Genomic DNA, 25585 nt, shown 5'->3' on the forward strand with positions numbered 1-25585 from the left:
TTAATCAGAATTTGTGTACATTGCGGAAGTTTTACGGCGGAATAATACTTAGACGATTATAGTCGGAGTACTTTGTCAACTATTAAAACAGTTGACAAATTTATAAATGCTTCTATCTTCTAAATCATCGATTGTATATTTATATTTAGCAATCTTCATATTCTACGCTACAAAGTAACTTCTCTTCAGAATTAAAATGCACAATATTATATATAATCGTGTTTAATATGATGGCTGCGATCGTGAAGTTTATAATTTTATCAGAGTAACATATTTAATTAATCAGTTAGATATATCTTTTAATCGCATAATCTTTAAATAATACTTTAAGCTTAAGTAAAACATTTACGGTACATGAATTTCCAGTGTACAGAGGTTTCCATTGTCGATATTGTACAAAATATGGTTAAAATCTTCTCCAAGTCTATATTACTTTTAGTATCCACAGATTATTAAGCGATATTACACTTTTATATCTTATTTCTAGTTACACATTTAAACTTCCTATAAAAATCCATTCTTTGTACGTGTATTAATAGTACCTGGTACGCAAAAAGGGGAGAGATCTCTCCCCTGTTATTCATTCAGTTGTACGTTATATTTAAAACAGGAAGATCTTTTCAATTGAATAATAATGCTCCAAATGATGGTAGATTTTGGTAAGTGACTACATGCGATAACTCTTCGTTATTAACCATGAAGAATCAATTTATTTCTAGTTCAATCGCAATAACCGAACGTTTCCTATTATTCGTTTAACTAACCGGACAATCATTTCATTAGAATATTTTAAATGAAAAAAAAAGCAAACAAATTTTGAATATAACAAGGATCGCTTTTGCTACGAGTCTTTCAATCTTATCATTTTAACTGTTCACAGGTCAAAATGGTTAACTCCGCTTCTTGTTAAATTTTAGCCAACCGTTTGATTGCCCAAACGATTCATTGGTTACGTAATTTCATCAATTCCCTCTACTTGTTATCTCGTAGAGTTAATCGATCTGGCAAGTAAGTGGTTCAGCCGTATTTTTAAAAACGATTTATCTTTTAAAATCACTATTTTCTACTATTCCTTAGATACGTGTAATGATCGTAACGATGAATCTGTAGCGTAATAAATCTTATCTTATCTTTATTATTCTCCTGAAAGTCACGGTTACCGACTCCGCTAACAGAGGTGCGTTTCTTCTTCCATTGAATTCATTACGTAAATTCAATTGTATGTCTACTAATAAACGTATATTTCTCAATGACCGACACGCTCTTCGTATGATGCGGAGCGTGTGTGCGCGCTCGCCTCGGATCCGCGCTATTAAGAATAATCAAAGGTGATTACCATTTTACTTTCTACGGGGGCCACGTTACACAGCATGCAAATGCAATATTCTCTTGGCAACTGGCTGCGGTTCCCTTGCGATTTACGTCTGCGATGGCTCGTTAGTAGTCGCTCTTGGTATCGGCTTATTATATGAACGACGTACATCATCGCTTGACTTTCTGATCGAGTTTGCCGACTAATAACAGGAAACAGTGACCTTCTATTTAGTAGACAGTAGCATGTCTGGGTATGTGGTGGCCAGTAAAGTGTCCGATTGTTTGACGGGCACCCGGTACTCTATGATTTTGCACGCTAAACCGACGAACGTTCAATTATTTTTCGATCTCCACGACAGATCTCGTTACGTTCGTTAAATTACAGAAACGTTCGAAATATTGCTCTTCTCTTTGTCTGTTGGTAATCTCATCGAACAGCGTGACAAATTAGCAGCTTAATTGTACGTCTCGTATTAGTAGAAAAAGCGCCAGTGACGCGAGTTTCTTGAGTTTTGCAAGTTTCGGCACGATACGATGTAAATGATTTTCGTAGCAACGCGTGTTTCATTTGTGCTACCTTGAGCAAGCAGGGTAATTGTTTGCAGCGTGTTGGAAATTTCAATAATTTCTTTAGCTGCTTTGATAGCCTCATTGCCGAGGAACGGTCTAAAGAAGAAGATGGCACGAGGTAAGTGTGTCTCGTTCGATTTTCCATAATGAAATCCTCGAGTTACTTGTTGATGATTTGCGTTGGTGTTATCAGGTTTGTTCGTGTCTCAAGCGTTCCGATGTATTGAACGAAGCGACGTATTACTGGCTATTGTTTGAACAAAATTCGATATTTTGTTTATTTCGCGTTAAATTAAAAGATATCGATGATCGTAAGTAAATTTCGTAGTTTTCGTTTGTGTTTGAAAATGTACGGCTTTGTCGTTTGACAAAAAAGAACTTGGAACGAAGCGCAAATTATAGCAATATTATTGGAAATTTCAGCTCGCCAAATTTTTATTTGGTGCATGAAAGGATCCTTCATGGAGCGTGAAGAGACTAGGTTCGGTAAAAATGAGTCATTGTGTGAGCAAAAATAAATAATTAATTATTGTCTAATTAAGATACCATTTATTACCGCATCTAGCGTATTCATTAAATTCCATTTTAATTTCAATCTTTGACTTCGCGATTTTCATCGATCTCCACGACTGCAAAAGTACTTGGCCGAAGGAAATTTTTGTCAGACACAGGAGTTAAGACAGCTTGTATTGGCAATTATTGGTAAATATTTTGATGAAACGATCTTGAAGCATCGTTGGTTCAAATATATCAATGTTAAAGTTACGTTGAGAAATAAAAATAATTTGGGAGGTACACTGTCTTTCCATTCAATTCTGAGAACATTTCTAGCGATCCAGGTAATTTGAGAGAACTGGCTCTGTAAAAGGTATCGAAATAAAATCTGTCTCTTTCTAAGTAACTGTGTCGTATATTGTATATTGTCATCAGTATCGTTCAATGGAGAGAATTTTATTCTTAAAAGTTTGAAAATATCGAATATTTTTGTTACCATGATCAATCTTGATTTAAAATTCTGTTTTTAAAACGTGACTAACAAAAACATCGTTTGTCTCCCGTGAAGAAGACATTTTATACGATCCTGTGCTAAAAGCTTGAGAACAATATGAAACTCCTGTAACTTTCTATTCCCCTTTCCCATATAAAACCTGTCGCATGAATGTTTTACACTCCGCGGAATTTCTATTTCGCATCGCAATACCATATTATCATTAATTCAAATAAATGAAAATCGTACGAGTTCTATTTCATATTGTATATAAATGTATATAACGAAAAAGGCATGGAAAGAATTTTCATGCAACGGAAACATAACCCGATACTTGTATTTCGCATTATACTATGATATTACGGATTCCATATTTATCTTAACGAAAATGCGACAAAATTTCTACTTTCTTAAATTAATGTTGCAAAACATAAAAGAAGCATGATTCACGACCGACACATTTGGTCCGCGATTTACGTCACGAAACTGTGACTGGCTATCGTAATTCAACAGGTTAATTGACTTGAGGCAACGTGACAAAATAAAATTAATATCTTTCTTCCATCAAAATTAATATCATTCTTTTTCCTTCGAAGAAAATATGTGTACACCCAAGGATGCCTTCAGACGATCGCTAATATCGTCAATATTTCAAGGTTTTCAACGAAGATAATTCGTCGATAAATATTGACAATATCGATGATACACACGCTTGTATCGATCCTTTTAGGTTAAGAATATCGAATACGGTAGAAATTCGTTTATACGAACCTGTCCAACCGGGGAAAGAGTCGATTCGTATGTGTCGACGATTACGAAAAGTGGCCAGAGTCAAGAATCTAGCATAAATGAGTTTATCGTTTATTTCACGTTGCGTTTATTTACGTTACCCTATAATCCGACACCATCTTTGTAGAGTAGTAGAAGTCGAGTCGTAGGATCGAGTCGGTTTTGCAGAAGACGATCGTTTCGCGCCCGTTGAACAGAATTCATTTCTTTCCTCAAACGCAAAGCTGTAAATATCTCGAAACGAAAAGTAAACGACTTAAGCCATTTTTATAATCATCCACACGATGTAACCACGTCGTTCATATGACAGGAGTCCACCTATTCCTCTTCACCACTTACGATGTTTCGTTCAATCGATAGCAGTTCACTTACGTATGAGAGGATTTCACGAAACATTTCCTCTTTAAACGGATAACAATGTCGCGGACTTGTATCGACTGCAAGGCGTTATAGCGTGTCACAGTAGTCGTACAACGCGTGCCTCTACTGTTTACATGTGAGTGACGTTCGTAAAAGCGGTTCGTTGGTAATAGGAGCACAGTTAAAGTTCGGTTAACACTAACCTTACCAGACCCGGTCGTACGAGCAGTTTCACAATTTAATTTAAAATCGTACATTCGTCGAAGTTCACGTAAATTCTTATATTAACAAAAATTGATCGATCAGACAATGTAGGAATAATAAAGGAATCGCATAAAGTTAGATGAACGAAAGCAAAAGCAAATTTTAAAACTGCTGATTCGATCAGGTCGGACATTACTAACATTTCGTTCTTACGAATGGAGTTCCATTCTATTGACAATATACAGGGTGTCCCAAACTTAAAGCGCAAGGGCATAATCTATCGAAATTAAGAAGGAAAAGAATATATCGTATAACGCTTGTGGATAAACGCTTCGTTAGAGAATTATAAGCAAATAACGATCGTACGTATGAAACAGACAACGACGTACTTTTTATCGGCGCACAAAAGTTACCTATATCCTTGTGTAGTTACACGTTTTCCATTGTGCGGTGTTTTGTGTGGTTAACGGTCATGATAATGATGCAATAAAAAGTGATTAGCTAGTATTTTTAGTTTCTCGTTTGAAAACGTCGTTCTTGCACTCGGACACGAGCTTCACAACGATGAATCAATGAAGATGAACAATGGAGTTAAAATAACGTCTCGCAGCTTCTGAGAATTTTGTCGACTTTCAAGAACTGCGCTTTCCTATTCCTCGCGCTACTTCTTCGCGCAAACTGGCTCCCGTGAAATGAAACTTTTCTTTTATAGTTCGCCGGGAGTAAAAATCAAACGGTGACCTTGGAGGTCGAAAAATTGGTCCATAACAATTTTCTATCCATCTTTCACTATACTTGGCAGAATTGTACGTACTTGGAAGAATTAACACAAGGAATAAAAAACGCAATTTTTGAAACTCAAGAAAATCCTTAGAAATTGCGAGATGTTAGCATTCCGTTGTTCATCGACGCGAAGCTCGTGCCCGGACGCAAGAACATCTTCGAACGAGCAACTAAAAATACTAGCTGATCATTTTCTATTGTCTTATTATAGTACAAAAATTTCAAAAACTGCTGCTTTTTTGTTCTTTGCGCTAGTTCTTCGTTCAAGTACACCGATAGGTCATGGTGGACCAGTTCATCGGCCTGCAAGGTCACCGGACCTTACACCCCTTGACTTTTAGCAACCGTAAAACGAAAGGTTCATTCTACGCAAGTGACTTTGCACGAAGAATTCACGCGAGGAATAAAAGACGCAATCCTTGAAATTCAACGAAATTCTCAGGGCCCGTGATATGCTAATTCCATCGTTATCGATATGAAGCTTCGAGTCCTGCCACGTTTATTGTCAGAACTATGGACGACATGGAAGTGCTACCATGTGATAAAAAGACGCGTGACTACACCCACACCATAACACGGTCGACTTTCGTGCGCTGTAATGAAAAATCGATCGCCGTCTACTTCATACGTACGATTACTCCTTTGTAACTCTGTAACGCAGCGTTTATCGACGAACTTCCCGTAACATTCTTCCCTCTTGGCTAAGCCCTTGCTGTTCGACGACTCAAGTATGCAACACCCTGTATATCGACGATAATCTGACCGCATCCTGAAAGTTTCGAAACTTCCTGGTAAAAAACAGCAAATAAAAGGAAATTGCAAGAGAAGAGAAAAAAGAAGAGAAGAAACACGACGAAGAATTCGGTACGGCGGTTTTCGGTGCTGACAAACGTGGTCGCACGAAGGAAGTTCGATCGTAGCCGGAAGAGTCGCGTGGATGGCGCGCATCCACGAAATTCATGTCCGCGCACGACTTCCCTTCGTGATTGATCCCGAGTGTGCGCCTCGGCTCGTTGTTAGTATAATGTTCACACACAGGAAAATAGCTAGGTTAACGTGAGTGTGTTCCTGTTCTGTGGAGGTGGACTCGTTGTAACACCTGCTGCATCCCCTGATCCTCTCGTCGCGTTCGAGTCATGTGAATCAGCTGATGGTTCGTATAACAGAGCGCACGGTCAGATAAACATCGTAGAGAATAAGAACTGCCATTGCAGCCGCGCAAATGTAGTTTCCGCGATTCCAAGATACGTAGGGTAAATGTGCTTGGCAGGCATTTCCCATCAGTCAAGCGTTCACGATCCTACGTACACGTGCTCGTATTACCTTTTCACCACGTATAATACAACATATAAGAGATGTTCGAGATTCCACGAGCGGGATAATAAAGGAACATCGAGCCAAATGAATACGATTAGTCCATTTTTGTTGACCTTTTGTACGATTATCGAAGTATTTTGGCGGATACGAGATAGTCGAGGGGCAGTGAACATTTTTAAGATACGACAAAATTTCTATGATGTTTCGCAAGAAACGAATAATAATTAGCTTAGGTGTTGTTTTAATTAAATTGATCGATATTAGTCCGCGTGATTTAACGGTATTCATATTTTTGAGATACTCAAAGGAAAATCGAACTAAATTAGAATCGACTAACGCAACGAACTAAACGCAACGAATTAAACAATTATCGTTTTATGCAAAAATCATGGAAAATATGATTTCTCATGTTTTTCGAAAAAAGATCGTAAATGGCTGTAACGTTTATACGTAGACCATGGAAATGATTCTTTCGATCGTCGAACAGAGAGATTCTGAGAGAATTCGCAGAATAATTTTGTTCTGTATCGAGTCTAATTAAGCGTTCGATACATATATATCGCTGTACATTTGTGTTCGCCTAAATATAATAATAATATTCAACTACGATGTTATTTGACGTTTCAAATTGATAATACGTCAGTAGGAACGCGATTATAAGCATTCGATATTCGGTGTGTTAATCGAATGAGAAATAATGAAATCGTAATTAAAAAGCAATTAAGCGAGAAGTTATTGACGAAATTGTTAAATGAGATCAATTGATGGCGAGGTATCTTTTTACGATGAAATAATTCCATGTTTAACGATCGAATATATGCTATAATTATAGTCATACATATAATTATTACCAGTCTTATACTCCTCACTAAAATATAACAATTAAATTATAATTATGTTATCATAAATACGAACGTTTCATGATCATCACGCGATACACGTAATAAAAATGTATGAAGCTAATTTCTTTAATGTCAGGATCTCGAAAGGCTGTGATTAATTAATTAAGCGCGGATTATTATTCTCGGTAATTTTTTATATTTAATCATCAGCATAAAAAAGTGGTCTTTTATATAAATCGATTCGCAAATTGTAAACTTTATTTGGTATGCTCGATATATTGGCACGTTTATTTATTTATTGCAAATAAATGTTCCATTAAACGTTCGTACAAACAGTATATTAGCTGCAGCTAATAGAACGTATACTACCAATTAACGTCATTAACGATCGATACGAGGAATATTTTATATTGAAATTTCTTGTTCGTAGGACGAATATTTCTTTCATCGCAGGATGATGCATATTCTGTTGATAAGTTGGTGGATTTTCTCTTTTACAGACAAGTCGATACTTGGATCATGTCTCGTTAGATCGAATGGCGTATTTCTTTTTTAAAAATCGTTCTCAACCTTTCGCTTGCTACCTTATTTTCACTGACGTCGTCTGCATATTGGATCGTTTAAGTGGGTGTTTTTTAAGGGCAGTTTCTCAGATTTTCGTGCTTCGACGAATCCCTGAAACTTCTTGAATAATACTCTTCCAAGTTTCTATAATATCGTCCAACAGATTCTACTGCTACGCTTTACTTTAATCGTTTTGAGAAAAAAGCAAAGCTTGAAGAAAAAATACAGAGAAAATGAGAAACTACTGGTCGACTCGGTATATACAGTAGATGGAGGATTAATTGGCAATAAGCGTAAATTGTTCGTAGGTTCCCAATCTTTCTTTCCAATTTTATTCAAATTAGAATAAATTCTCCGTTTCAATTTTAGTTCAGTTTTCCTTTTAAACGAGAACGTACTATATCGAGGATTACAAATAACAGAAAATAGCAGAAGAATAAAGGATATATATATATATATACGTAATTTGGAAACTTTTTCCTGAACTGTCAACGTGGTCGATGTACTTTTTCACTCGCCTTTTCGAAGCAAGTTCGTAAATTATGGACGCTACGGAAAGTAGAACGTTTCCCTCTGCGTTCACATGGCAGAGGCACATCCAGAAACGGCAGCCCTCTCTCCCATTAGACTTAATATCAATTTAGAGCACAATACAGGGAGTATTTCGATGCCGTGTAATTTGCTTGAACGTTCGTTAAGTATATCTGGACAATTATAACCGTATCCAATAATGACGAGGTCGCACGAGTCGGTCAAATGGTTGCAACACGCGCCCTTAAGGATCTTATTAGCTAACAAGACACGCTAAATTCTGGATTTTCAAGAAGTACCAACAACGATGAAAAAACGAGAAACAAGAAGAATATTAGACACGTACGTTCGTATAAATCTGCAACGAAAATCGCACGATGAAAATTCTCGAAATTTTCCAATTACACGTCAGTCCGAATAACTCGAATTCATTTTTCAGCAACTGTGACATCACGACGAATTAACGTATGATATACAATATGTATGTATCTGTATCACGTTTTTACGCTTATTTCGAGCGATAAATCGAAAGCAATTCCTTCTTTCTGTTTTTAATTATTTAGCGTCACATCAACCGCTTACGGTTTATTATCAGCGACGTAAAGCTCGATTCACACTAGCGGCCAGAGCTCTACGTCACGATCAATCAAAACCTGTGACTTTATCGAGGCATTCGCACTAAACGACGAGAAACGATCGAATGCTAATTTCCATTTCATTTTGCGAGATTCGTCGCAATATCTTTAATGACCAAAATCATCTACTTCGCTGTAGTTTCGTCTAAATTCGATTAAATGAATTTCTTTTCATTAGATAGATTTTCATTTGACTTAGCCGAATCGCTTACGGCAAATCTTTCTCGTTGGATTACGTGTAAGGAATTTTGGCGTTGACGGGTGTCTGATTGGTGTGATCATACCGTAATCGCTGGTGTGAACGGAGCTTAAGAAGCAAGTTCACAGTTTGTTATACGATTTGGCGAGCTTTAGGTAATTTAGGTGTCTTCGGATTGTTTGTCTCGTCCTTTCAGTTCGGCTTTACGTCCACTTATCGTCTTAAAATGTCACTTATATTCTTTGTTACGTGTTCGTTCATATATATTTTTTATAGTTGACGAATCGTGTTAATCGAGTTGCGAAATTGCGTAAATTAATCGTGGTGGAATTCGTCGCGCGAAACGGTACGTTTTTAACGCTGTTTGTATTCTTTTCATCGACTTCCCTTCTCCGAGAGAAACGCGAATAATGGTGAAAAAATTCTAATAGGAATCATAAAACTGTCTTAACGTATCATCGAGGGGAAGGGAGGACGGTTCGTATTAATTTGTAAGTTTGAAGGGAGGAGGAAATTTGGTTGCAAAGAACTCATAAATCCATAGAAATGCGCATGAAAAGGATTTTCGGAGGGACTAATTATTCGTAACGAGTGTAGGGCAAAATTACTGCATAACCAAAGTTAGGTATTGTACAGTGGTGACAGATGCTGTGAGATCGTCTGAGACTCGTATTTACAGAAACTTTCATATGACGAAAGTTTCCTGTTGGCAGATTGGAGCTTCGATATTTCACTTTGAAATGTTTTCAAAATTATTCAGTAAGAATGTATCAGAAATGAAAATTGTACGAGTTCGTAATGCGTTTAATGAAAAAAGTATTTCAAAAATCCTTGTAGAGTTACGCGTACGTAATGTTCATATCGTGATGCTATGCACGTTAATTTGGTTCGATTCAAAAATTCTGTTTTAATTCTTCTAAAAATGTCTATGACGAAGAAAAGTGTAGTAAAATCTCGTGAAGAATAGTTAAAACAAAAATGAAATATTACATAGAAATGTCTATGATTATTAGCGAAAATAATAACTCCTGTCGATTTCTTCACCAGTCGTCTTCATCTAATCGAATTTTTGATGTTAAAGAAATGTATATTAAAGGTAGAAATTTTTCTTACTTCGATCCTTGATTTCTTTAAATACACTCGTACGAATTGCACTTGTTACGTATTAAAAGTGGTGATTCCATATTAATCAATTGTTACTTATGTACATACATAAAATATAAGAAGTCTACTAGAAGAATATTATCAGTCTACTTACTAAAGAAACTAGTTTCTAGCGATTGATATCATGAACACACCTATCGTTACTCGTAACATATACAAAATCTTCAAAAAATATTTCTATTCGAAAAGGTTTCTTCTCCATTCTTTACAAATCTACTTACGAAATAAAATATTCCTGATAATTGATAGCAACACATAAATTTTTATTTATGATACGTATAAAATGTGCAAGAAATATTCTAATTCAAGAAAGTTCCTTCTCCATTCCTTACAAATCTACTTACGAAATAAAATATCTCTGACAACTGATATCGTGAACACACTTATAGTTACTCGTAACAAATATTACAATCCTAAAAAGTTATTCATATTCAAGAAAGTTTCTTCTCCATTCCCTTACAAATCCACTTACGAAATAAAATATCCCTGATAATTGACATCATGAACACATATATCTTTACTTATAATACGTATAAAATGTGCAAAAAAATATTCTAATTCAAGAAAGTTTCTTCTTCATTCCTTACAAATCTACTTACGAAATAAAATATCTCTGATAATTGATAGCATGAAGACATAAATTTTTATTTATAGTACGTATAAAATGTGCAAGAAATATTCTAATTCAAGAAAGTTTCTCCTCCATTCCTTACAAATCTACTTACGAAATAAAATATCCCTGACAACTGATATCGTGAACACACCTATAATTACTCGTAACAAATATTAAAATCCTAAAAAGTTATTCATATTCAAGAAAGTTTCTTCTTCATTCCTTACAAATCCACTTACAAAATAAAATATCCCTGATAATTGACATCATGAACACATATATCTTTACTTATAATACGTATAAAATGTGCAAAAAAATATTCTAATTCAAGAAAGTTTCTTCTTCATTCCTTACAAATCTACTTACGAAATAAAATATCTCTGATAATTGATAGCATGAAGACATAAATTTTTATTTATAGTACGTATAAAATGTGCAAGAAATATTCTAATTCAAGAAAGTTTCTCCTCCATTCCTTACAAATCTACTTACGAAATAAAATATCTCTGACAACTGATATCGTGAACACACTTATAGTTACTCGTAACAAATATTAAAATCCTAAAAAGTTATTCATATTCAAGAAAGTTTCTTCTCCATTCCTTACAAATCCACTTACGAAATAAAATATCCCTGATAATTGACATCATGAACACATATATCTTTACTTATAATACGTATAAAATGTGCAAAAAAATATTCTAATTCAAGAAAGTTCCTTCTCCATTCCTTACAAATCCACTTACGAAATAAAATATCCCTGACAACTGATATCGTGAACACACCTATCGTTAGTCGTAACACACATAAAATCGCCAAAGAATCTTCGTCTTCTATTCCATTCCCTAAAAAACCTGCTAACAAAAAAGAAAAACAAAAGAAAAATGACTATGAAACGACGCGGTGAGCACGTCGTATAGTCGACTTCGTCGTTGACATGACACCTGCACCGTCAAATTCTATCTACCATACGAGTCGCGTTAACGTATACAATATATAGTATACAGAAGGACCCTTGATAGCGATCGTTCAATTCCAGCAGGCGAGGGAGTTGTCCCGGAAGCGAAGGTGGATTTCGTTTCCTAAAAGGCGGTGGAGATCCGCAGCTTCTGACGTCGCTGTAGTCTTGACGAGTCGACGACGGAAGGAAGAAAAGGTGGGAGCAGGGTGAGAGGGGGATGAGTAGGATAAGACGGAAAAAGAGGGAGTTCCTGGCCGGCCGACTATTCCGTACACGGCACACTGTCCCGCAGGACACGTGAATCGACGCTTTCACGAAATGTGTAACGCGCCGCTCTAACCAACTCGAGAGGATCTCCCTTTCGGTTTCCCTGGCCGACGAGGCGCACGGCCGCGCCAATTTTCCACCACAGTTTTAACGACGATTCCTTTCGTGCGCGCGGGTAACGCCGCGTCTTCTTTCCGGCCGCAACTTCCAGAACGAGTGACGCAAGTGAAGTGACACACAGTCGATAGATCGCACGGTCGAGAACCGTCCCGCAGAAAGAATCTCCCCCAAACGGTCGCTATTTACCGCTTCTTACACCCGTGTTTCCGCTTCTGGGCTTGCGACCTTTCGATTCTACCGTCGAAACCAGTTCACGTAAGTGAGGCGAATGCTTTTTACCGAAACTTTGTATCTTCGCGCGGACGCTTCTTTTTGTCGCTACGTTCGAATCGAAGGGAGAAGCGAACGAATCGGTTAAGAGATCGCGCTGTTACGCTGTCGGAATGTTTAAGGATTTGCGACTGTACTTGGCGAAGTTTCGTGACAGTGACTCGATTGCTTTTTATCAAAATGTTTCTTCGTCCAGGATTTTCTTCCAACTTCCTAAGAGATCGTGTAATAGCTATTTCATACGTTTGCTTTTGCGATCTTCGCGAATTATACACATAGCGAAATTCGATACGAGTGACGCGTATATAAAATTATTTTCAATAATCGTTGCTTCTCGCTTCTTACCGATATGTTTCATATCGTACGCTCTTCTCGTTCTCTATTTTACATTAGAATTATTTTGAGAAAGGAAACGATATCGCGAGATCGAACGATAGTCGTTCGATACACCGTCGGTTCTTTAGATTTTCCAATTACTCGGCCAAATTTCGTGCGAGTGGTGCCGATTGCTTTTTATCGAAACACGGTATTTTCCTATCGAAACCTCTCGAAAAAGGAGCCAGGAAAGAAGAAAAAGAAGTTGAAAAGTCGAGTAATAGTTATCTGATGCATCGTCGATTCTTTGGATCTTGCAATTACGTGGTCAAATTTAATTCGAGCGACGAGATCGCTTTTTTTCAAACGTCTATCTGTGCACGTATCTTTCAATTATTTTTCCAGCCTGTTTCGTAAAAGCAAGAGAAGAGTAGCGCATTATCGGCAGATCAAACGATTGCTATTTGATACACTGTCGGTTCTTAAGATTTTGTCGTTACGTTGCTACATGAAATAACGATGATCTCGACGTATAACTGCGCATTGTAGTCGACTCTACGATCAGTAACATTTCTCATAAACACACATTCCGCTATTTTTTAATAATGTTTGGAGAAAACACGATATTTCCCAACCGATACACTTAGCAGTGTTCATAGTTCTAACTGGAGAATCACATGGGACATGTGTAACGTGCGTTACGAATATTAAAGGTTTTTAATTCATATTCATTATGTCATGTCTAATTCTATTTAAATACGCGGCTACGTGTGTATCGTTATATTATATAATCGATACATGGACATTTGACTGTCTAAGTATATTTATTCGAACAACTTGTGAAAGAATACCATGCATTTACGAATATTCAGGTTTCACAAATTTCAACGTAACGCCTCCTAACAAGATTTCATCGATTAATCGTCCGCTTTGATACAACAATATCGAGATTACCAAACAGGTATTTTGTTCTTAAATATTCGTGTAAAAGTTAAACCGCGAATATATTTGCTCGCGTGGAACAGAGCTCCTTAATGAGGTGTATCAAAGAAATTGATCTTTAAATAACTATCACTCTGAAGATATTATAATTTTGCCCAGTTCAGTCATTAGAATACTATCTTTTTTGTAATTTTCAAATTCAAAGTATTGATAATTGACGTTCGTGAAAATTTCGTCTCGGACGAAACTCGATGTGATTTGATCAAAATTGTAATAACAAAAAATTGGAACTACTTGATATCGTATGAAATAATTGAAAAAAATTATTCGTCGAATATCCTTCAACTATAATTATCGCACTAAGTAACGTTGAAAGCAACAGAACGCCAAAAGTGGAATTATTCGAAACACAAAACGCGTCGATTCAACGACTGTCTAGTTTGAATGTTCGCCTCTCGGTTCTAGAAAATTTCTAACGAGAACAGAAGCTTCTTAACGCAACGATAGTTCAGTGTTTTGATAGACGAAACACGAGAACGGATTACTATTTCGATATCGTTTACTCGAGGTTAAAAGATGAAAATCGTCGTAGCATGTTCATGACGTGTGCTTGAAACAAAAACAAGTATTCAAGACATGCATGCATTTATTACGCGAAATGCAAAAACGTAAATACAACGAGAACGAAATGTCGCGGCGGTGTATCATTGAGCATGCAAGAAAATGAGCGTCGCGGAATCGTAGACCGGCCGTTAAAATATTTCTGACTAACAAAGGAATAAAATCCGCGAATCTTTGAAAGAAAAGGTCCTTACAATTACCTAAAGTAGTCGTGCAGTCTCTTTCTCTTGAAGCAGATGTCTCCCGCGAGCGTTAAACTTGTGCATTAAATATGCGCATATTAAACACGTGCAAAGTTCTCTATCGCTGAAATTTCAAGATAATTCGCAAAGTTTTCGCCAAATACCAGAGTACGAACTACCTGGCAATTTTTTGCAAAATTTCTCGAAATCCTAGAATTTTTCAACGATACTAAGCACGCGTTAAAAAATACCCACGTAAAATAACGGGAACCGAGTAAAATCCAATAAATCAGGTAGCAGCGAGCTTTCAAGAAAATGTGTGGTATTTGAATCCGAGTGGTGTAAATTATAATAAATTACACTGTATAATAAATTATCTTACACGGGGAAATTTCTTCTTTATCCGAAATTCCAAAGAGTCGCGAAACCAATGAAATTGTTTTTTTTTAAACGTATTAAAGTCCTAGAATTTGTTCGTAACGCTATACGTTGGAACGACGTAGAGAAGAAAATCTGCAGAAAATTGCCAATGTGTATTTCCATCGAATGGTACACGCATAAACGATCCTACGCGTGAAAATTTCTTTTCCATCGAAAGCCGTAAGAAGCCTCGGATAAAAGTTGGACCGATCGTAGTCGGCGTTCACAACAGAAATTGCTCGTTAAAGTAAAATCATTAATAGGGAGGGTGTTTATTTCAGGATATTTTTCTAGTGACTCCGCGGTCCTCCGCTAGTCCATCATATAAATAGAAGTTGCAGATGCGGCTGCCAGATATGTGTGCTTCCATTGATCGTTCGAAATTTATCGTGAGAAAAAGAAAGAAAGAAAGAAAGAGAGAGAGAGAGAGAGAGTATCGATGGTATTACAAAATTCAAGCGATATAGTTTTGCATCGTGAAAGGTATAATTTCATCGGTAAATAATCGAAACGCGAGTGAAATTTTGTTCTTTGGTAATAAAACTAGTTTTGAACGTTTCGCATTGGTGACGTTGTTTTTCAATTTCGTCCACTTTTCTAATAATCTGTAGGATAATGTACGATAATTGACAATTTCTTTGAATTCCACGGTGCTGTGATTTGCTCGTTAAGATCGACTGGACCTGAACGATCGTAAGTAATTTTTCGAACAGACGGTTTTTGGGGAAAGACGTTCTTTCCTTTTTTACGTAACGTTGACGAAAGATCGGAGTAGAAGAAATTTGAGAGCAGAAGAGAAATGGTCCCTTAGAGTTAATAGGAATGAAAGTAGGCGTTGGAAAAGCTCGATAGCTGTTGTTATTTATAAAAGCACATTCAACGAGGGATTGATGAAATTTTGAAGAATTTAATTTAATCGAATTATTTTCCACGAAATCTTCTAAATCGGGAACAATTAGCACATATTCTTTAACAAAGTATTTAGTTAGAAGCGGCATTTTAAAATTCGAAATGTTTCTAAGCATCTTTTCTTCTATTTTGAAAAGTCAGTTATTAAAGTCATAAATAGCTAATGTTGCTGTGAATTTCGAAATGAAAATGAACATTTTTCTAATTATCGGTGGCATTAACGACCCTTGCTGATTTTTTAATAGGTCAACGTGACCCAATTGATCCTTTGGTTCGTCTCCAATGTTAACAGAATAAATATTAAGCGTGAATATTTCTCAGCTGGTTTCGTGGAAACACGTAATTGCATGGGACGAGTTAAATTAGTAGATAATGTAATAACTGTATATTTTTGGAAATTGCGTAATATCGTCTCTACGATCTAGAACCGCGACGTTTGATCATACGTCGTTATTTATGCTAACATTGAAATCGTTTCGTTTTCTGTACGCGCACAATGTAAAACTCGCCTGTTCATTTAATTATTGCAAAGCAAAATCTCTACAAATTCCATCGTAATTATTTCGCGAGAAATAACTCGCAGCACAAAGGTTTAACGAAATGCTAAAAATTTAACTGCGATTGAAAGTTAAAGTGATCGACCGATGAAGTTTAAACGCAATTAAAATTGAAATAACACGCGAAAGTAAAATTCCGAAGCAAATTCGATTATTTTCTAAATTTACCGAAACGATAAAACTTTTAACACTACGTGTTGTCGTTAAAAATGTCAGACGCTGTAAATCGTAGCTCAACGAAATAACACGTGGAATACGATAAAAAAAAAAAAAAAGAAAAAGAAAAAAGAAATAATTTACACGAAATAGAATTACCATATAAACAGTGACCAATAACAAAATAAAAAAGTAAATATTAAAAATACGATGATCGATAAAGTAATTACTCAAAGTCAAACTTCTCCTTTTTTATTTATTTATCGCAACTTGAAAATTCGTCCGATCGACGTTCGGTAAATTCTGCCACGCTAGGAAAAGTAAAAGCGATCGCTGAAAAATCGTGCAGCTACGTTCGGCCACAAAGGAAGGTGGACTCTCGTTTTTCATCCGCGGGCGAACCTATCCGCGTATATCCATCGGTAAAGGTGCATACGTGAGCGAAATTGTGAACGGTCTAATAATAACCAGGCTCTTACTTATATGGACGCTTGATTTTAATTCAAGCTAAACCGTCGGCCAGACCTCGTCCTTTGGTGCGCGGGGTCAGTGATCATCATAATCGAAAAACGCGAGGAGCATCCGAAAGCGGTCAAAATCGTCCCGCGTATCGCTCGGGAAATATCGTTCCAACGCGAATTCCTTGATCTTCAGTTATTTTCGTCGGTTATGGTAAAAGGACTTGGTCCAGCGACAGCAACGGGCCAGAATAAATCGCGACAAGTGAGAAGATTTCTAAAGTTTATTTTGTGCAATAAATATAAAATCCAGCTTTTTCTATTATTCGACCTGGTATCAATGCCAAGAAGCGATGTAATAAACAGTTTGCTTAACATAGTTGAGTTAAGTGAATCGGATTGCGTCGGATATTTGCATACAGCTGGCTCGCGAAAGTATTCCCAACTCGCTCTTCCAAACTTTTTATATTTCTTCCTGATTTATCATCGCTTCGGTCCTTTCTTTCCGGATTAGAAATTTTTTACATTTGGATTGCATAGTTTTTTTTTTAAATTTTTTAACCGTATTATTGGTCTCATGTCAACGTACGAAACGATATAAAAATTTCCGTGTTATCGAATCGACATATTGACCGGTCAATTGAGAGTAATAATTTTAAAAGTTAAAAATAACTTACTTAATTACTTAAAAATAAATTTAGACATACTATATTACTATGACGAATATAAGATATCTTTACCATTCGTATCTTTGACGGCTCATCGACTTAAGCATCCAATGATTAACACGATTCCGACAAGTTCTAAATGTACGATCTTTTCAATGAAATATAGACAGTTTGTAATATTCTGTAAGCTCTGTAAGTATCGTCTGTAATTATTGGAATCTTGAAGGAATCACACGTAACATTTATATATATTGTAACTTTCGTGACACTTTTTTTACCTTACTACAACTACTTTGTGACATTTATATTTATATTTATATTTACTGTGTTTTATTTGCCAACAGTTGATACAAGCGAGATGAAAAATAATCGATGGAACGAAATTTTCTAATTAAACGTAACGCGCAGTAAGATTACACAACACAATTATCTAACATATAGCGGACAAGACTGTTTGCAACGTATCTATTCTTATGACAAGGATTGGAAATCGTCTAAAAATCATTAAACGTAATTAGGCTAGAAGATCGCTTGAAATTAATTGAAATATGCGATCCTTTAGAAACTTTTTTATATACAGGGTGGTTGGTAACTGGTGGTACAAGCGGAAAGGGGGTGATTCTACGCGAAAAAAAAAGTCGAAAATATAGAATAAAAATTTTTTTTTTTAATTTTTCCATTGAGACCGTTATAACGTACCGCACGCGTACCGAGCGAAAATTCAAAGTCGATTTTCTCGAAAACAAAGCCTCGAACGAAAAATTTGTATTTCGACTTCCTTTTTCGCGTAGAATCACCCCCTTTCCGCTTGTACCACCAGTTACCAACCACCCTGTACAAAACATTTTCATTCAAATATAAAGTTCACTGTAACGGAACACGACCATCTCGATCATAGTCGTAATAATTGAAACGAATGTGAAATTTTATATAAACGTTAGAAGATATCTATTGGACGTACGTATTATACCTTGCAAAGACGACCAAAGTATTTGAACAGTCGGTCATTCGCTATATTAATAAGCCACGATATCTGAATGATTATCATCTTTATCATTAACTGTATTAATTGCCACGTACCAATTTCTGACCAGGTGTAAAAAAATTGGCAATAAATTTGTCGTAATTTCTATGGTTTACTATTATTTTTTAAAAATTTGTTTCAAAGTTTACAATTATAAATCACGATGTTATAATGACGATGGCAGTGGCTCGTTACACTGGCAACGAAATTTCCGAATGTTTCGCGTAGTGCGCACAACGTGTTGATAAAAATTTATCGTGCTAAGTGTTCGAACACTTTTGCGAGCGGCTGTATCTATTTTCGAAACGGGATAATTAAATGTAAGTTAAGTCAAGTTTCTAAGAGCATCGCTTTTATCGAGATATCGCAAGCGATCTACTTATGCACATAGTCATCGACAGTTATCTGACAAGTGTATCTGATAGAACGGTAGAAAGTCAGAAATGAAACCATAGAACAGATATCGCTATGATAATAATTCAGTTGCAGAAAAGATATTTGGGTAATTTCATGAATCGAAATGTGGAGGATAATTTACACTATCTTCTTGGAGGAAGCAAATTCTGGAAACAAATCTCTCGGTTTTTCACACGTCGAATATTAATCGTATTAAATGTACGTAATAAAATTGAAAATTGGAAATTAATTTGAAACGTGTAGGGTATTATGATATACTGTATATGCAGATATATTGCATATATAACAATATCATTAGTTAAATATAAATCAGAATACGTATTATTACATTTCGCACTTCAGAGATCTTGTTTGTTGTTAAATTATTTTGTTGTCGTTGCGTTAAGTTGCAAGAAGCTTATGGTTTTAGGAAATTTAAGAAATTTTCTAAACTTAATGTCATGTATGTATCATGTATTTGACATATCATTGATAACTCTATGATCAACTGGTTTTCTATCGTTACAACTAAAATACACATTAATTCGTCACAATTAAAATACACAATAAAGCGGAGAATAAAAATTTAAGAAGTAATTTAAGAAATACGAAATTTACGCTGATATCGAGGTATTTTCTTTCTCAATAATAAAGTATTTTCTAACATTTCCTCTAGTTTTCGTTTTACGGTGCATCACCGAGGCACGAGATTGATTATTATCGGATTCAATTGTAACGTTACAACTGAACGCGACACAAAGTTAACTTCTTACAACTTTTACGATTTTGTTGCCCCCATGTGATCTTTCCTTTTACAAATATATCGTTCTTTGTTTCAACGTGTCTTCGTTCTCGGATTTCTGCTTCTTTCTGTACACGGTGCATCGACTATTTTAAGAAGATTAAGTTGAAACATTTGAAATGTAAAGCATTTCGGAAATAAATCAAATGCACTCCGCTCATATCTGACAAGCATTTCATTTTAATTCCATGCTGAATCATTATACAGATGTAAAGTGGTGAAATATTACGAGCTTTGTGTCATAAATCTTGCATGGCCCATTCGCAGAAGACTCTTCGTCTTCGGATGAAAAATATTTTACGGGCAGCCACTTCAAACTTTATATTGTATCCTATCTATATTATGTTACATCCGTAGCGATCAATATAACAATTGATCGATATTTTACGTTAACAGTTTGACTAATCATCGTATCGGCTTTCACGATCATAATCGATCTTTTCGTTTTTAAGAAAACGGCGTGGTGCGGATCGGTGCTTACCTCGGATAATCGAAAATTCGGATAAAATGTTGTGCTTCTATTATTTTGTTCTACTACTACAAAATGGACCATACATGATGTAGTGAAACAATATGAAACATAAAATGTTGTGCTTCTATTAGTTTGTTCTACTACTACAAAATAGACCATACATGATTCAGTGAAATAGTATAAAACATAAAATGTTGTGTTTCTATTATTTCGTTCTATTATTACAAAATGGACCTACATGATTCAATGAAATAATACAAAACATAAAATGTTGTACTTCTATTACTTTGTTCTAGTACTACACAAAGGATCCTACACAATTCAATAAGGTAATATAAAACAAAAAATGTTGTGTTTCTATTGTTTTGTTCTACTACTACAGAATGGACCACACAAGATTCAGTGAAATAACATGAAACATAAAATGTTGTGCTTCTATTATGTTGTTCTATTATTATAAAATGGACCATACATGATGTAGTGAAATAATATGAAACATAAAATGTTGTGTTTCTATTGTTTTGTTCTACTACTACAGAATGGACCACACAAGATTCAGTGAAATAACATGAAACATAAAATGTTGTGTTTCTATTGTTTTGTTCTACTACTACAGAATGGACCACACAAGATTCAGTGAAATAACATAAAATATAAAATGTTGTGTTTCTATTATTTTGTTCTATTATTACAAAATGTACCTACATGATTCAATGAAATAATATAAAACATAAAATGTTGTGTTTCTATTATGTTGTTCTATTATTACAAAATGGACCTACATGATTCAATGAAATAATATAAAACATAAAATGTTGTGCTTCTATTATGTTGTTCTATTATTATAAAATGGACCATACATGATGTAGTGAAATAATATGAAACATAAGATGTTGTGCTTCTATTATTTTGTTCTACTACTACAAAATGGACCTACATGATTCAATGAAATAATACAAAACATAAAATGTTCTACTTCTATTATTTTGTTCTATTACTACACAAAGGATCCTACACAATTCAATAAGATAATATAAAACAAAAATAAAATAACATAAAATATAAAATGTTGTGTTTCTATTACTTTGTTCTACTATTATAAAATGGACCACACATGATTCAGTAAAATAATATAAAACACAGAATGTTGTGCATCCATTATTTCCATATAAAACGAAAAGAACTTTTGTGGCAATTTAATATTGTACTATTTATCGTGCCACTAATAACAAGTTTCCGACTTGTACTTCGTTACATCGAATAGTAAGCATCGTTCGTAACAGAAATTGGCGAATTACAAGATAAATCGTATAACTTGACTGGAAATCCAATTTTATCCCATCATTTGATGTTAACGGAAAGATCGATGCGTAGAAAATGAAATAAGAACCTCAAGCTATCAAACTCTTCGTTTTTTTTACATTCTCTATACTTTTTCTTCTTCTTCTGTTTATAGTAGGAAACGAGTGAAAATTAGCGAAGATGTACGGCCTAATTCTGGAAAACATGTCCGAGTACATACGACAGGTGTACGGGGAAGATAGATGGGAGGAGATCCGACGACAAGCATCCGTAGATCAACCTAGTTTCAGCGTTCATCAGGTCTACCCTGAGAACCTTATACCGAGATTAGCGAAGAAGGCTATTCACGTATGTGTTTGTTAATTTCGTTGCGCAAGTGCATGATTAATGATCGATTGTAAAAGGAACACATGACTTACAGTAGTCGGAGACAAAAATAAGTGGACATTTAGTGGAAGTAGGTATCGATGAAGTTTAATCAGACTAATACTAATGCTATGTACTTAATACTTGTGCTAGGTACTTAAGTTATTTCCATATATGTATATCGTTATAGTCAGTGTTGGTCAAGGTCCTATTTACCAATTAAATAATAAATAACATAATGAAACAATATTTTAATCTCGAATAAGATTTCTTATTTAAACAAAAGTCGTTTGAACGACGCCAGAGATAATTTATTGTTTTATCTTATTTTTCATTTGGATTTAAATTGGAAACAAACGATAATACATAAATAAATGTTCTTTCTTGTACAATGAAAAGAAGATGAAATCAACATGGCTATTTTTCGATGGTCAAGTTCATATTTGCTTTTCAAAACTACTCGCTTTTCGAACAAGTTGTCCGCAAGACTATTTTATCTCGGCATATTCAGCATAGTTAATGAATATCATTAAGACTAAAAGTTTTCATTTAAGAGACACACATCGGTGAGACACGCGTTGTTTAAAAGAACAAACTTGAAGAAAAGAACACGTGCAAATAAAAAGTTTCGTCGAAAGAAAAATGCTTCCCTTGAAGCCATTCGACTTTTATCCGATACATTTTCCGATATAATTAACCAGTTAGCTGTTTCGACTTCTTTGAAAACTCTGCAAAACCTGTACCTAAAATATGTCGCAAAAGCTAAGCGATGACGAGTATACTCGTCAAACACAGAGTACGCGTGGCTGTTATAACATGGAATTAAGAATTAAGAATTGTAATAAAACGACTGTTTTTTAATTTTACTACTGAATTACAGGGCTCGCTACAACACGAAACATTGCCGTTTCTTCGTGACGAGTATACTCGTCGAAAACAGCTAATCGGTTATAATAATATCGAGAACATTTCAGTTTAAACTCTTAGGTGACTCACTCTGCACATAGGCAGCTTGAAAGAGTACACAGACCACTTTCTTTCTACGTTTCCTCGCTAATGTTACGTTTACGTGACTATCACGTGCTATTTCACTGTCTGGTTTTTTAATGGGTTAATTAGAAAAGCTTTACTCTACCTTATCACTTACGTACCTTTATACTGTATACCCTGTGTATTGATATCGTTTAATTCAATCGAATACATTTCTAACTTGTACTGCAGGTACTTGGCGTAACGGAAAAAGAATTTTTCGATCAGATGGGTGTACACTTCGTAGGATTCGTTGGCCAGTACGGTTATGATCGTGTGCTTTCAGTACTTGGGCGTCACGTAAGAGATTTCCTTAATGGATTGGACAATTTACACGAATATCTGAAATTCTCCTACCCTAGGATGAGAGCGCCTTCGTTTATTTGCGAGAACGAGACGCGGCAAGGTAAAAAACTTCCAAATGAATCGCATGTACCGCGAAATTACGAGATTCGTCATTTCACACGATCATCTCAGAAAGCAAAACGATCAATCGCATTTCTTATAATAAGCTTTGCGACGTCATTGGTCCAGCTAGAACGAAGAACGTTTAATTCCATAAAGATGAACCACTCGTTTCCGCAAGTTTACAAAAAATAGCGCTTTTAACGTCAAGAAGTAATTTTTGCCCAATTTTCAATTTTCCGAGTCGATCGGCGTGACCCTTGCGAGTGTGTAGATTTTACATTTTTACCAGCGAAAGAACAAAGCAGCATCGAGCACGCGTCTATTAGCCAAAAAGTACTTCTTTCATCATCAACTGTCATCCTCGTTACTCCCAGTCTCACTGGTCTATAATTACGAAGCGTTAAAATAGAAAAAACAGACTATTCGTAATATCATCGGCTAAGAATAGAATTCGTGGTCTACATTTACTTTCATTACGTGCATTGCAGGCCTGACCCTCCATTACAGGAGCAAACGACGCGGATTCGTTTATTACACGATGGGTCAGATAAGAGAGGTGGCCCGACACTTTTATCACAAGGAATTACAGATCGAGCTGGTGCGCGAGGAGATTCTATTCGACACCGTGCACGTCACTTTTCAGCTCACCTTTGATAACAGAGCTTTTACCCAAGCCTCGTTGACTATGACACGCGAGGAGAAGCATTTGCCAATAGGAGCCTCCGTCTTGTTTGAAATATTTCCTTTTTGTATCGTTTTCGGGTATGTTGCAGCAAGTTTATTTACATTTTCGTTCATAGAATATCAAGAAAACCGAATAACAAACCGTGAAGTTCCGAGGAATCTTGTTACAAACTCTTAGGCTCGCTGTCCACGAACGTCAGCGGAACGTCGTGTCCATCAGAGTCGCTTCGTAGACGCGCAAGACATTTGGTCTGCTGGACGATCCATCTACGACTAGCAGGACACATTTTGTCGCGTTATTAAAATGTCACGCTTTCGTCCTCGATCGCTACGTTCTTTATAGTTGCAACGTGTTACCGGCGATGTCATAGCCGAATTTATGTTCTTTCACTTTGCAGGAACACGGCGGATCGACGCTGCCTTCGTCCTCGTTTCTTGCGCCGATCAGGCGAGCACGAGGGCATCGTTCGTTCGTCGTGTTCCGCCAAACTGAAACCACGTAAATTCGGCTCAATTCGATGACAGATGCACGTCCGACAGATGTCTTCAGCTGATCAATAACATCGTCGATATTTCGAGGTTCTCGACGAAAATCCAATTTGTCAATAAATAATGAGGATATTGTACGGACGATACAGGTTGATCCTGTAGCGGCACTCGACAGCAAACTTTCCAACGGATTGCTACACAAAGACCCTATCCTCGGCCAGACGACGGCAGAGCTGTGGTTTGCGCGACTGGTTACGAACGTTCAAGACCAGGTTTGAATCCCGGCGCTCACAGTCCGGGCTTTTACGCGATTCCTAACTGAGAAGAAGGCAACCCGGATGAAGACAAAATCTCGTACACCAGCAGCAGTGCCTATCACGACCTATCCACCTCGATCCTTTTACTTGAGAACCTCGAAACGTTGGCAAAATTCACAGTCTAAGATCATACGAATGCGCGACCCTTCGTGGACAGCGGCCTTTGGATTACTTTGCTTGGGACATTGGAACATAAAGAATCTACATATTCCACGGTTGATCAGCTAGTTTGCAACTGGCTGGTACAGCATCGGTGACGTGTCTAGACGAAGCTAGTTGCAACGCTGACGACACGTCAAGCAATTTGTTCTTCTCGAAAACTGTCGGATTATTTCATTTGGAACATTGGAATATAAAGAATGCACATATTCCGTTGCAAGTAGCTGATACAGCATCGGTGCGTGTCTAGAGGTCACCGATGAAGCTAGTTGCGATGCTGGCAATGCAGAAACGTCTCGGTCAGAAAATCTCAAGACTGTCATCGTTTATAAATAATACAATAAAACATTTTCCTTATCCTGGTGAAGCTTCTATCTTTACCAATGATATTTATTTATCTTTTTATCGATCGATCCGC

At 36.1% G+C, this 25585-nt stretch overlaps 1 protein-coding gene across 1 annotated transcript in view; it reads left to right on the plus strand.

Annotated features, from left to right (window-relative positions):
* The first annotated feature begins 12084 nt into the window (after positions 1–12084).
* Gyc88E (Guanylyl cyclase at 88E) overlaps positions 12085–25585 on the plus strand; it is a 28827-nt gene continuing 15326 nt past the window's right edge. Inside the window, exons 1-4 of the mRNA XM_033328221.2 lie at positions 12085–12476; positions 21870–22063; positions 23303–23516; positions 24007–24280. Coding sequence (XP_033184112.2) covers positions 21896–22063; positions 23303–23516; positions 24007–24280 — 656 coding nt within the window. The 5' untranslated portion in view covers positions 12085–12476; positions 21870–21895. The remainder of the gene's footprint in view (positions 12477–21869; positions 22064–23302; positions 23517–24006; positions 24281–25585) is intronic.

The sequence above is a fragment of the Bombus vancouverensis genome, chromosome 3 (genome assembly GCF_051014615.1).
Source record: "Bombus vancouverensis nearcticus chromosome 3, iyBomVanc1_principal, whole genome shotgun sequence".
Taxonomy (NCBI): Eukaryota; Metazoa; Arthropoda; class Insecta; order Hymenoptera; family Apidae; genus Bombus; species Bombus vancouverensis.